Source organism: Caloenas nicobarica, chromosome 2 (genome assembly GCF_036013445.1).
Source record: "Caloenas nicobarica isolate bCalNic1 chromosome 2, bCalNic1.hap1, whole genome shotgun sequence".
NCBI classification, from domain to species: domain Eukaryota; kingdom Metazoa; phylum Chordata; class Aves; order Columbiformes; family Columbidae; genus Caloenas; species Caloenas nicobarica.
In genome coordinates, this window is record NC_088246.1 from 29,311,503 (window position 1) to 29,326,397 (window position 14,895).

At 39.0% G+C, this 14,895-nt stretch overlaps 1 protein-coding gene across 1 annotated transcript; it reads right to left on the minus strand.

Annotated features, from left to right (window-relative positions):
* Positions 1 to 8,768: 8,768 nt before the first annotated feature.
* NDUFA4 (NDUFA4 mitochondrial complex associated) lies at positions 8,769 to 12,219 on the minus strand. The gene is made up of 4 exons (XM_065628950.1): positions 12,072 to 12,219; positions 11,337 to 11,425; positions 10,941 to 11,001; positions 8,769 to 8,986 (listed from the first exon to the last, which is right to left on the minus strand). The coding sequence occupies exons 1-4, from the start codon at positions 12,111 to 12,113 to the stop codon at positions 8,930 to 8,932; spliced, it is 249 nt and encodes an 82-aa protein (XP_065485022.1). The 5' UTR covers positions 12,114 to 12,219; the 3' UTR covers positions 8,769 to 8,929.
* Between the last annotated feature and the right edge of the window lie 2,676 nt (positions 12,220 to 14,895).

The window sequence follows — 14,895 nt, forward strand, 5'->3', positions numbered from 1 at the left end:
CTTCTTTATACTGTATGTTCTTCATCCTGTTGGTATTTTTTAGTGCACACACACAAATCACCATGGCTTTTTTTTCCCACTCAAAAAAAATCTTAGAAACAGCCTAAATCCTTTAGTCTTGCCCTTTAAAATCATCAAGTATGTTCTAGTCTGCATGCATTCACAAGGCAGAGGGCAGTGCTGCACAGCAATAATTGAGGTAGCTCTTAACAAGCTGCCCTGGAGACCAGCAGCCATGTCCTCCTGGCAGCGTTAGGTACCTCTGCTGGCCGGAGCAGATGCAATGTGCTGTGCTCATGAGGCTAGACGGTTACTAGTGTGAAAAATAGGCTTGTTTGCCCAAAGTCATACTACTGCACAGTACAGCATTTTGTTGAATAGGCTTCCTTAAGGCTTAGGGCATACTTGAAAGTGAATCGTATGGTCCTTTAACTGATGGCATTAGCCAGAACAGCCAAGCACACCTCTCACCAGAAATCAGAAGTTAATTTTTTTTCTCTGTTGGAAGTTGCATGAGCTAATTAGTCCAAAGAAAATTAATATATTCAAGATTGCTTAAAAAGAGCAAAGGTTATTTGGCTTAGGAAATAGCTATAAAATCCAAAATAGTATGCATTCGACAGAATTAATGGAGTCGAACTAAAAGATTATGCAAAAACCACCTTGATAAATCCATTTGTACGCAGGTAAAAATAGTAAATATATAGAGCAGCTCTAAAAGTCATCTTGGACACTTTGGAGTGGTAAAGTGGTTTTTGTGAACCATCTCTACCCACCTGAAAATTCAGTTCTGAAGGGCAATGTTGATCTCGTGCAAAGCAATCGCAAAACTCCATTTGAATACGGTGACATGAAAATTTCACCGCAGAAGTTTCTGTGCTTCTTCCTTCCTCCCTGACCCAAAAATAGTCAATAGTCTCTTAATGCAAAGCCCGCTGTAGATCATGGGGAACTCTCTTTTAACTTCAACAGATTTTGTATCAGTCCTTGTACAATATTACACAGAACTGATTAGAAGCAAGTAACATTGTATGCCTCACAAATCTGCAAAGACGATACCCCTTCCATCAATGATCCTCTGGTTGTTGTTAGATATTTTTGTATCAAGGCAGTTTTCTATTGCAAATTCTACAAAGTTTTACTCGAAGCACTTAACTTTCCTGCTTACTCAGAAAGCAGGTGTCACAGCTGTAATGAGGTGGTGATGGGAAAAAGTGTGATTTCTTTTTAACACAGAAGTAGCCAGTGATTCTGGCATGTCATGAAACAGCATAGCCTAACAGAAGGAAAGCTCCTGACAAGCAGAAGATATATGAGTGAAGAGGATTTCTCAGGCTAGTAAGCAGAAAGCCTGACTAGCTGAGGAAAGAAAGGATGAGAGAATAAAGACTGAAGACAAGAAAAATGGAGACCATAAGCAACATATCTATACACATGTTGCTGTCACCGAGCTTTTTTTCATTTTCAGTAAATGCAACATACAAACAAACAAAAAATCCATCCAATTTTCTATGTCAAAATTCATGTACAAAAACATTTCCCTGTGACAATAATTTGTAATGGAGGAATTCATTACGCTTCCACTGCACATTTTACATCCCCTGCTTTCCTATGCCTGAATGAGTAGGCCACTTGTTTCTGTCTCTCCATTCTCCTTGCTTTGGATGTAACATATCTCTTTTCCTGTCGTCACAAAAAGCTCATTCTTCTTTCCCATAAAAGCTCTCTGTAATGTCTGGGAAACACAGCAAAATACATCCAAGTAGAATTTCAAATACACTACTGGGCTGTTTATTTTGCGTTTGATGTGCACACAGGTAGATAATGGAAAATTAAGCTTCATCCTGAAGAGCTGTGCTGTTCCTGAAGCATACTGTTTGTGCTCCATGTGAGCCGATGAATGCAGCTGCGTGACTCATTTGACTGCTGGGGTAAGCACCCAGGTTTCAGGATTAGGAGGTTTATTGTTATTATATGTACAATATAAATCATATCTACCTGCCTGACCACTGCATGCTGTGCTCCGTGGTGGAAACCTTTCTTTAGCAAGATACTCTAAATTCGAGGATCCCGTTCTAACTTTGCCCATTGTCCTCTGGTCATTATTAGTTAAAGCAGAGGTTATTAAATTGTAGAATTTGTAAAAACTCGACTAATCTTTACTCCAGCTACCAGGTCAGCTGTGAAAGTTTTTGTTTGATATGGGAAACAGGTAAGGTTTGAGTCATCTTTTTTATCCTCACCATATAAATATTGCGTGGCAGTCTGGATCGCCTTTAAACACGTAGCTGTTGTAGCTTGGGCCATTAGTCAACTCCTGACCTTATTCTCCTCTGCTGGGGATTGATAAAAGCAAGACATTGCCAGGGCCCTGGATAAAGAGCAGGTCAGGTGGTGGTTCTTCACTGCCTGTCCGTCCATCCATGCAAAAGAGTTCTTTCATATTTAGATGTTGTGCCACCAGCATAAAACAGCTCCTGGAAATTTTGTTTCTCCTTATTTTGAGGAGAGATATATTCAACCGCGTCCTTTGTTACTCTGCATTACAGAAAAAGGGACGAGGTCCCTTCTCTGGTGCCGAATAACAATTTGCTGAACAACTCTGCCCAGTGATGCAGGAGTTTCATTTACATACATAAAAATAAAATTAGATTTAAGATGGAAGTTCTTCTGAAACTCTTTTCCTATTTGAAGGTATTAGACAAGTTTTGTGCGGGTACAGTAATAAAGGGTGAGGTATAAAATACTATGATCTTAAACTAATATAAACAGTTACTGACACTGAAACCATTAAGAGAAAGCATATAAAATTAAAATGTATACAGTTCAGACATGATTCATATATACATTTTACATTATTTGAATGTTTTAGAAATAAGTTAATCTTTAGAGAAGGCTATTATGCAGCTATGTAGAAAGAATGCTATTTTCAAAATTGATCATAAGCTTGTTTTTAATTTTATTTCACAGTATTGCACTAATAAAAACTCGCCATTAGTAGTCTACATTCAGAACAGGATGCACTAGACCTTCTTCTGCAGTTATTCTGCTATTGCTTTTTTATTTTGAATAATAATTTAAACCACTGGAATATCATGGTTTGTTTTCACTCTCAACCTAATTCTCACTGTATTGTAATGGGCCAAGCATTCACTGCGTATGTAATGAACAACTTCCGCATTTGTCAAATACATGTAGAAATTGATGGACATAAACAGAGAAAACTCCTGCACTAAAACCAAGAACTGTCTGTAATTGACATAAAACCAGGTTCGGCTCCATCTCCCTATTCTGTCACATGTATATTACTCTTTTTTTTTTTGGAATAATTCCTGAACTTACTTGGGTTTTATAAAGGGAGGGGAAAGACATGATTTTCGTATGCATAAAACTGCTTCAGTGATCCCTGGCCATTTTAAGCACATTGTAATGCAGGGTCGAATTTTCCTCCCCTAAGCTTCCAAAATGCTAGGAAGTTAAATCCGTTTGCCACATCATGAAGAACAACATCTGAAGCAAATTATCCCCTTAATACTCTATCAAAATCCCATAGACTGTCATGAGATGCAAGTGGTAATAGAGTAGGAAGTTTGAAATTGGGATGAAATTCCATTTTCTTCCTGATGATAACGAGTTCTGCTATTTTCCTGCTCTCAGTTTAGGAAAAAAAAAATCCAGACGAAAAAGAAAATAAGTTATCAGTACTGAGGGAATCTTATTAGATTCAGCCCCATTTTTAAACAGCTAGGACCAAAATCTTCATTCAGACGCACTTGTGCCACCCCATTAAATTCCAGCAGTGGCACCACTGGTAGAGAAAGAATGGCACTCAGATTTTTCACCATTAAGTAATCTGTTTTCATTACCTTCTCAGCAGTTTGTTTCATTTGCCTGCAGTAAGGAAACTAAAATTAGAAAACATTTCGTGTTCATAGTTAGTTTGCTTCCAATGTGAAAAAACAAGTCCATAAATTTGTCTATCGGGTTATGCCTTACGCAGTTCTACTAAAAAAGTCGCCTTTACATTTTAGTGATGAACTGTAAATGGTGTAGTGCATTACTTTGTCCAAAGTAATTCAAACTTATGACCCTAGAAATACTGTTCGAGGTGTCTAAGTTATAAAGCATTGCCAATAGTCATAAATATTACCACCAAAATTTCTATTCTCCTTTATAATGTATGCACTGCCATGTGTTAATAAACTATTTTCTGATCATCTTCAGAACTTGCTTTCTTGAAGGAGTTCCACATGCCAGTCTTGTATCAGTTCTAGTAGCAAATGAATGTCAGGTAAATGCTGATAGCAAACTATTGAAAGATTGAATGCATTGTTCTTGCCTTGACCTGCATACTTAAGCTCTCACTTCACATTACCTAAAGTGATACTGATCCTGACTGAAAAGAAAATAGAAAAAAAATTGAGCAAGTCAAAGTGTGCTGATCTTACTGGCTTTTCAGCTGGTAACTGTGAGAATAACATTAGCTTAGAAAGTCTAAAAATGACTTTTTAGTTTCATTTACAGAAAACTTTAAAAAAGAAGAAAAAATGTAAAATATTTTTCTGGTTCAGATAAATGTTACTCTGGATGCTAAAAATCCATGTGCTTCTCAAGAATGACAGAAGTGTCTATTTTCTTGCATTGTACTTGCTCATGCCATTCTTACTGTTATAAGAACGTGTTAAGACTTAACCATATTTTGAAATTATTGAAAAAAAAAATAAAGTTCATCCAAGCCGGCTGGCACCAGAATTAACAGACATTTGGGAAACCTGCCATCATAGTGGCATCCAGAGACACTCTTAAGAAGCTTAGAGATCAGAGGAGGAGATGAAAAGATTTGAGCTTCATAGGAGCTTCTCACGACTTAACACTGATGCCGAGACCACTTCTAAGGAAAAGCGGATGGATCATGAAATCATGAAAGCATGAAGTCAACCAACTTCTGGATTTCAAAAGAAAGGACTGAAGAGTTAGATTTTTCCATGAAGTAATATAAAAAAACTACTGTGGCAATGACACAAGTGAACACCTTATTTTTTGAGTTCTCATAGACCTGCCATGCTTCCTTTGTCCTGCAGAAAGGGTTTTCTAGCTCATACAGTCGCTTTCACAGTAAGGCTGGCCAATGAGTAGAAATAATAACTTAGTGTGCACTTGCACACATCTAATTTTTTTCAATAACTCATTTTCTGTTCTAAGTACCTTTTTTTTAAATTCCTGTAATGACTTTTCAACCTTTCTTTCTAACAAAGTATTACAGTCCAGTCAGCATTAAACATACATTTCCTTAGTTTTAAAGGTCATTCAAGAGTCACAAACCAAAATATCCTTAAAGGTAAAGCAGAGCTTGAAAATAGATCTCATATTTCCTCAGATGACACTTGGCTAGAAATTCTATGCAAAATTTAAATCATTCTTTTAGTATCAGACACATCCTTCTAATTTCTTAGAGGCAGTTAGATATCCTATACTCATGAGAAGCTTTCCTTACTGCAGGCAAATAACATAAATCCTACTTACTATCTATACTAAAAATACAACCAAATGAAATACATTACAACATGCTGCATGGAGTTTGTGTTCATGTGCAAAAACTAGAGAAACCAGTAATTCCTTCCACCCTAGGTGGGAAGAATTAATTTCAGATTTGATCACCCTGCTGCGTATCAGGATCACTGATAAGGAGGTGCAGAATAACTGCATTAACAGAAATCTGACAGTGGCAAGCACAATGCTGTATCGTAAAAATTACAGACAAATCTTCTCTACGTGGCTCATTAACAAGACACGCAGGCCAGGCCTACACCAATCGTTCCAGAAAAATCTGGCACAAACTGGAACGTAGCAGCTGTATCCATCTTAGTCAAAACGTAAGATAGCAGAATGTCAGTCTCTTTCCAATAACATGGCACCTGCTGAAGCAAAATTACATGCTACAGTGTTAACGAAGGAAATCAGTTTTCTGGTTAATGACGAGATTTAGTCGTTTCATAAAAGTTAATAGCCAAAGATGAACATTAGAAGCCAGAATCCTAAAAATCCAAACTGCAATCGTTTCTTCATGTTGTCTTCAGAGAATACAATCTTTTGCCTTCATGAAGAAGAAAAAGGCAGAAGATGGCTTTAAAGAAGCAGCTTTAAAGAAGATTGTTGAATATTTTAATACATATTTAACTGCCAAGCTGGAAAATGGTTCTCTTTCAGAAACAGAACACTACAAAAATGCTAAGAAATGTACTGGGTACTGATATAACACTACTAACCAGTTATAAACTAGGGCCAAGCATGTGCTTTGGTTTTACATGGAATAAATGGTTCCTCTGTCCCCTGAGGAAAACGCACAGTAGAAAAAGGTAAGAAGGAATTTTAGGTCTTGCAGGACTGGAATTTTAAGAATAAAAACAATATATGAAATAACAAAAAAAAAGGAACCAGGGACTAAATGCACTTGTATGTTTAAAAACACACAATTCCAACAACAAAACCACACACACACAAAAGGACACATGAAAAACCCCAGACTACTGAGGAAATAGTAACAGATCAAAGAACTGAATTACTGGGACAGATCTATCAACCAATAAGTAAGTTATAAAATATCAAAAATTGTGGAACTTTTCTTTCAGGGATTTGAGGAATACACATTGTCATATCACCAATAAAGTTGGTAAATTTTAATGCTTTTATGTCCCAAAGCTGAAGATTTAAGCAAGTGCTTAATTTCTACCCACTGAATAATTTAAGACAGACTTACAGTAGGTAGTATGGCTTTAAGACTCTCTAGATGTGAGGTTTCAACCATAAGAAAAACTGTACAGAGCCAGAAAATAGCATATTATGCTTGTATGAAGAGAATGTGTTATTGGTTGAGGAGGTACTCCACAGAAAATACACAGCATTCTTCATTTGACTCCGTTTCTTTTTGGACATAATTAATATTTTTCAATTACTGACTATTTTGAGCATCAAAGATTAATGAAGATACAAAATTCTTACCGTGTTTAGCAGGTAATGGTGACTTATTGTCTGTTACCATTTAAAACAGCACAGAAGCATACCCCCAAAAAGAAAAAGAAGTGCGTGCCCCTTAGGACAATGGTCTCTGGAACAAAATGTTACCATCTCAAAAGACTTACAGCTCTCTGTATTTTTAGTAGCAAGTGTGCTGCTACGGACAAAGAGAAAGTAGCATTGAATGAATTGCCTTTTCATTTTCTAGTCAATCCATATTTAAAGCTTCAAATAGCTTAAGTACTTGTTAAATATACTTTAAAATATTTCAAGGACAGACTATTTATTTTACCTTAAGTGCCTTTATTAAGAAAAACATGAGTCTATACCCTCTTCAGCTGTGACAAAAGGGAACACCCTTGTCTCACCTTACTAAGAATCAGGTTTACTTCCTGGGTATTGGTCTTTCTTTATGTCCAGAAAAAGTGATCTGCATTTGGAGACCATAGTAACATCAGTAAAATCCAAAAGTACTACCAACTAGTAAGTTATAGGAACGCTTCTGCTTTTTACACAACATACTTCTAAAACTGAAGAACAAAAAGTGTTGCAATAGAACGTTCTACTTCCTAAAAATATTTGGATTCTGATAGCAACCAGAGTCCCTAAGGATGCTTATAGACTTTGCTCCCCACTGTAAACATCTCTCTCATAACATTAGTTTTCTTCTTCAGGCTCCTTAAGAGCCTCTCAAACACACAAGCAAAAACTGCAAGTAAATCCACCATTTTGGTATGTAATGAAGATAATCTGAACTGCTACCAAACCCAATTGACCTGTAAGATTATTCTATGTAAAATTTGAAATCTTTGCAAATATTTGGTTTTTTTAAGTCAATTACCACAGCATACTTTTTCTTCTCTAGTAAAAGTTCTTGCCACTCAGGTTCTTCGAATCTATACTTATTATTTGTAACAGCTCTGATTCTGTACATTCTGAGAGTCCACTTTAAGTCAAGTGAAATGTATAAAGATGGCAACAGCTGTGCTCAGTCAGATAGTCCAGAATTACATGCCTTATCTAGGGAAATACCAGATGTTCACAGAAAAGCACAAAGAACCCACCATAATTTACAGACTTGCAAAAATATTTTGGTTTTCGTCTTCCCATAGCAAGACTCAGCCAAGTACTAAAGTATGAGAATTTGCCCTTGGTGAGAGGTATTTTTTGTTTTTACATGAAAATCTACTTATTTTTTGTACCTGTACCCTGTTCTGCTGTGTGCTTCCCTTCCTTAAAAGTGTGATCCACAGGAAAACTTGAATATGTTCCTAGAATTTTATTTTTTAAATATTTAAGATTGTCCTCTTGTTTACTAACAAACTGTTTATGACTTTAAAAAAAATACAGAAACCTTTTGCAGAGAGCTTGGTCCTTTTTTTTTTTCCTTCCCTCCAGCAACATATGGCAACATCTGTTGCTTCCTTGTTGGACAATGATTTGTTAGCATTGACTTGTCTGTTACCAAAACTTCTTAAAGTGGCCAAGTAGAAATATTCAGGTGCAATTAAAAAAAAACCACCACAAATACATAAACGTAAATACGTGCTTTCAAGTTCTTGTAGTTTGAAATACTGCATGAACATGCAATTATTTCTCTACAGTCAAGAGGCTAGAGTATAAAACCCATCGAGACAACTTTTATTTCTTGTTGAGGAAACATGAATTGGCTTTCGCTTACTGTTTGACTGATCGTACAAACTGTTAATAGGAGGATATTCTCATTTTGCAAAATTAGAGTAAAGAGTAGACACTTCAAGTTTCAGGCATTTATTAAGCCTCTTCAGAACACTCAGAACATGACCGAGTGCAGCATGAGGCAAGTTTGATTATTTCCTGGATGCTTATGTGTGACAACTGTGCGGACGGCTTCCGGAAGACCTTTCTGTGCAGCTTACGGAGATGAGCATGTTGTTTAGAAGTCAGGACGGTCCTTTTTCAGTTTACTGTAGTCCACGTTAACCGAGTAGAACTAGGGGAGAAAAAAATGAGTAAGAAGCTTGACTATCCATTTTCTATGGTATTTACTAAAACACACACATCACTTAAACTCAGGAAACTGAAATCACAGTTTGAGCCTGTACACTAGACAATAATAAATAAAGACACTGCAGAGCAATAACTTTATGTTATCTTCATTCTGCATAAACTATTAGAACCTCTGCATGTAAAATGAGGCAGTGCTCATGTCTACAACCAGAGAAAACCCACAGTATCTCTTCTTTAATCCATAAAATTTAGAGTCCATTCACATGAAGTTCTTACAGTACTGCTGAGTTTATCCTTTTTGCCCAAAATCCATGTGCTCTTGTACACAGAGGGCAACATCTAGCTTACCAAGTGGCACAAAGGCATGGTGTATGTGAAGAGTGTCACAAAGGAACATTCAGAACAGTGCTGCAAAAGCTAAGTTTTGTTTAAGTAGTTACGTCTAGAAGTGCAAGGTATGACAAAGAGGAAGGAGAGCAAGAACAGATCCTTTCACACTCTCAGTTTACATTAATAAAGTTGGATTGTATTAGAAGCAATTCAAAACAGCCTAAATAGTCACTGAGGACAATGAATTTAGACTAAACGCATATTTTGGCATCCCAGCCTGACTTGACATAAAGCACGTGATGCTATAGTTTTTCTTTAAAAAAAAAAAAAGGTAAGAAATATTTATCTATTAGCTTGATTATTTTTAGTTATGCCCATTTTTTTTAACTTCCTCAGAGAAAAGAAAACAGCCTACAGCACATTCCAATTACAACAAACTGCAACTCCTACAGTAATGACCAGGTCTTCGACTTTTTTCTTTGGGAAGACTGAGGAAACTGACATGACAAAGAGCAGTTTACAAAAGAAAAAATTTCATCAAAAGGTAAAATTTTTTATATCCGAGCTTTTTACTAAACAGACATTCTCAATGTAGAGTATCTGCCTTTCCATTTCCCACAGTGCAGATTTGGAAAAACAGCCCCAGTGATACACACACCCAAATATGGTAAAGCCTGAGGTTATGTTTGCATGCTAAGACAGAAGGGGAATGCTACACAGGGCATGCACTATTTAAAAGAATTTGTGCTGTGCAGTGTGTTGAATTTTCCTCTTTTAGATATTTAAGAAAGGGCAACATTCCAGAAACAGCAATGAAAACAAAGTATTATGTTCTTCCTGGACCTTTAAGGGAACTACAACATATTTTATTTTTGGAGTTGGTTTTTTTGCTTATTTCAATTATTAGAATAGTAAGATATGGCACTAAACAGACACTAGCTTTGAAAAACATAGTAGGTTTGCTTTTTTAGTAGTTTGAGGATAATCTTAAAATATTCTTAACTGGAATCTACTGAAATACTATTTTAATAAAACTTGATATTTGTGTAAACTACCAAATGTTTTACACAGTTTTGCATGCTTCCTCATTAGTTCAATAAAATAACTTGAATACTACTTAAAGAATATTTCTATTGCATCCAGTTACTTACGGACAATTCTTTTGTTTTCAAACAACCACCAGTAAAACTGAATTAGTGTTTATGTTAAACACTAACATTTTCCTGCTTTGCTTCTCCTAACTCCAATAGTTCAGAGGTTAGAAAGCTTTAGTTGAGAACTTACAGGGTTATGTCCTTCTCCCTGTAGTCTATTTCCAAATATCATGAGCTAGTATATTCTTCCTCTCACATATAATTCCTCTTTTTCCTACTGTGCAATATATATGACTGCTTCTGTATACATTCGTTTCAGCTCGTTATCAACCAACTCAGGAAAGTCTGAAATATCAAACTCAGCTCTCTCTACTCTGAGTTCAAGAGACAAATATCGCATGGCAGAGAAAACATACCACTCATTCAGCTACTTTCCAATATCTTAAACATTCTAAAGCAGCAGGCAATACCTTTGACACTATGATTCCTAAACATCTGTAATTTTTATTTTACCTTGTACTGGTCAGTGGGAGACAGTTTGTTCCAAGGTTCTGGATTATTTTTCTTGTCCCAGCTATTGAGAGAAATGCAAGATATAAGAACATATTAAGAGAATCACACTACCTTCAAAACAAATAAAATTCATATGTGTACTGTGGTTATTAGGCCATGGAGAGTCATCCATCCAGACAAGTTTCCACAGAAAAAGACACAGTCCTTTCTCAGCAGTCTGTAAGTATCAAATGGTAAACAAATAAATGTCCAAATCAAGGAAATCTTCACGCATTCAGTGACAGGGATATTGCAACAAAGCATTAAGGTCTCCAGAAGCATAAAAACCAAGGCAGTGAGGTTTACTTCAAGATACGTAGCAAGACAGCTACGTGCTGTAAATTATTCTATACATACCAGACATCAGGGTTAAGTGTTGCCAAACGCAGGAGATACAGGCCTGCGCCAACGCCTCCAGATCCAATGATCAAAAACAGAGGGATCAACTAGAACAAAAGTAATGAAATTAAATGTCACACCATAATATAACAAAATAGTATTATTACATAGCATTCCTAACTACAGTAACAACAAACCAAAGCACAAGCTCACACACTTTGAGCAATGGTGCATGGCCCTCTAAAACCCTGACATCAGCTCCCTGTGCTGACATCCTTGGGGTCAGAAATGAACTAGCAGCTATGAAAATGCAGACATGAAAAAAAAAATACTGCCACAAGCAAAACAACCCAGCGTCCCACAACAGCATGTTTCTGAGAAACAAACATCAGTCCCTCTAATGCCCAAAACAGCCCCTACTATCTGTATCCCCATAATAAAGCAGGAAAACGGGGGTGGGCGGTGCAGGGAAGGAGATGAGCAAGGCGATGGGAAGAGCCACCTCCAGCCTTGCTGCTGCAGCACAAAAGGTCCGCGCATCCCAGAGGAAAAGCGGACCTGGCCGTGCCTCACCGATCTGCCCTGAGCTGCTCACAGGCCGCCAGCCCCGGCCCCCCCGACAGGGAAAGGCCATGGAAGAGCGAGGCGGGGGCGGCCGGCGGGGCCGGGGGCACCAACCGCCAGCAACGGAGGGCGCAGAGCGGGGGCCCACCGGGCCCAGGCTCCGCAGCCCCCGCGCCGGCGGGTACTCACGCTGGGGTGCTTCTTGGCGTGGGTGACGATAACGCGGAACATGACGGCAGCGGGCGCAGGCGAACGTCTCAGGCTCCGGTCCCGTCCTCCCTCCGCAGCGGCCGAGGCCCAATGTCACCCGAGGCCCCCGGCGCGGCAGGTGCCCAACGCCGCAGCCCGGATATAGCAGCTCCGGCGTTTGCCTGTTCACTCTCCGCCGCGCCCCGCCCCTGCCCAGCGCCCCGCGCAGACACCGCCGAGCGCCCCAGCCCTCGCAGCTCCAGCGTTAGCGCGGCCCCCGGCCGGCCGGGCCGGGAGCGCCGCTCGGGGAGCAGGCACCTGCCCGGGCACCCCGAGCCCGCTCCGCAGGGGCGCGCCGAGCAGGCGCCAACGCCGCTTGGCCCCGCCCCGCCTGGCGCTGGAGCGGAGCGGGCAGCGCCTGCGCTCAGGGCAGCGGGGCCGCGGGGCCCGGCAGCCGCTGGCGGGGGCTCTCCTGTCAGCGCCTCGGAGCCGCTCCCGCGCAGACGGGGCCGGGAGCCGCCGCAGCTCCCGCAGTGGGCACCTGCTTGGTACCGGGGCTGCCCTGGATGTGCGCGGCGGCGTGCGGCTGCACGGACGGACACCCGCGCTCACCTTGTTCTCTGCGAGGCAAACCTCACATCACGCGGGTTGAACGTTCGACGAGTTTCAACGAGGGTTTCGTGGTCTTGAAAAAATAACGAATGGAACTCACCATGAAACTGCCAAGCTAATTGTTCTGCTGGAGTCAAGGTGGCGAAAGTGTATACGCAGTGTTAGGAGAGACCTTCGGCTTTTGTGTGTAACATACACGATTCACAATGAAAAATTATCTTTGGCCCGGGGTGTGAAATGTTACATATTTTTGCCAAGGTTGGGTTGGATTTCATAGTTTTCTCTGTTAGGTAATTCTAAATGAGCAGTGGAGCTACTTCCTGTACAATGCTAAGTCCTTTCCTAGTGCAGTCCCCATTGCCATATATCTTACTTCATACAGAACTGGGAACCTAGTGCCTTTTTTTGAGTAGAATCACCAGCTACTTGGATGTGTGATTTCTTCTACAAAAAGCGGTGCAGAAGGTAATTTTATTTGCACCCAGTCATTAAGAAACTCATCTTTAGGTAGAGGGAATATCAGCATGCTGCAAACCTAAGACAAAAAGAACCCTGTTCCCAGGTTACAAGCAGAGTAACTTTACATGAATGCTCATAGTTTGTGTGGGTACATATCAAAGTAAATTTTTGAAGTAAAAAATAATGAAACGGCAGAGAATATATGTTTTAAGCAAACTGACGTCTTTTATTTCACTTTCTAGTTCCGTAGACTGGCTTCTCATCTTCCTCATTTGTTTCAGAGTTGATGAACAGAAAGGAGCATAGTTGAGTGTACTCCAAGATCCTGTTAATTGTTTCATTATACATTGTGTCGTAGGGACAGCATATTTCCATTTTTTCCAAATGAAGAGAACAATTTGTCCATGCAGTTAAAAGTACGGAAAATAATGGTATCATTCCTTTTTCCTTTATAAGAGGGAAACACCTGAAACCTCCAAGAATAACTTGGAAGGTTACACTGCTCACCCTCTAGTACAGCAGTTGAACTTTTCACTGTATATTTGGATCACAGGAAACACCAGTTGCCGTAGCAGCTGCAGGATGACCAGGGGGAGGCCACAGGGTGGATGGATAAACAGTAACCAGGTGGGGCTGTTCAGCACAATTCACCTCAGATTGGAACACTCTGCTTGCTTCTGCACAGCTGACGTGAGTGGCTGAATTTCAGAGACTTTGAGTAGCCTATTTCTACACTACCAAGGGAAGACCATCAGGATACATTGTTTCTACTAGGCAAGTTCTGGGCACCTATTTTTAAGAAATACATCATGGGGTTTTTTTACGCTTTTCAGTTATGTATTTGTTTCCAGTGATTTATACTTTTGTTGGTTTCTTGGGCTTTTATGAATTTAAACAGAGGTATAGTACCTGATTTGCAAAATTTTTCCTGCATTTTATGAGCTTTCATAAATTTTTATAAAAATAAATTTTTCATAAATTTAACATCAGCTTTCATAAATTTAACATCAGGTTTTATTGCCTGGGCCTGTATGGCTCAGCTGGTTCATTGTTCATATACACATCTTATTATTTATGTTACTTGGACTTTCGTGTATGTTATGAATTTCACAGACAAAAAAATTAAAGTGTGAAAACAAACAGAAAACATTTTTTTTGTTATAGTTTTAGACATTGTAAGTTAATGTTCTTAAAGTACACCTAGTGCAAGCATCACTAAAAATGCAATCTCTCGGTTGCTTGTCTTGGTGAAATTCTGAGTAAACTCAAGGCACCTCATGGTGTTTTGGTGGTGGATCTGTGTGTCCTAGAAATACCTACTTGGCTGCCGTGTGTGTGTGCTTGAACTACACTATCGTTATTTAAATTGTATGTGTTAATTTATAGTAATGCTTTCAATGTATTTGCCATATTTCAAGACTAACAATTTTCTATTACTCATCAAGAATCCCTGCATTCCATTGAAAAGGGTGAACACCAGATAAAGGTAGAGAATTTTATCACTATTCTACCTGTCGCTTAGCTACTCAAGCTGAAAGTAAACACATTTATTTCCTCTTAAAATTTGGTGTCTTTGTGTTCACACCTGACAATTTATGATGCTCTAGTTAGACTAGTCACTTATTTTATTCTGATAAAGTTATTTTTGTGCAGGTTTCTGCTTTTTAAATAAGTGAATCCATAAATCCTTCAGTTATTTTGGCAAGGTTTTGTGATAAACTGGTCCATTAAGAACTAAGGGGCTAGATTTGCA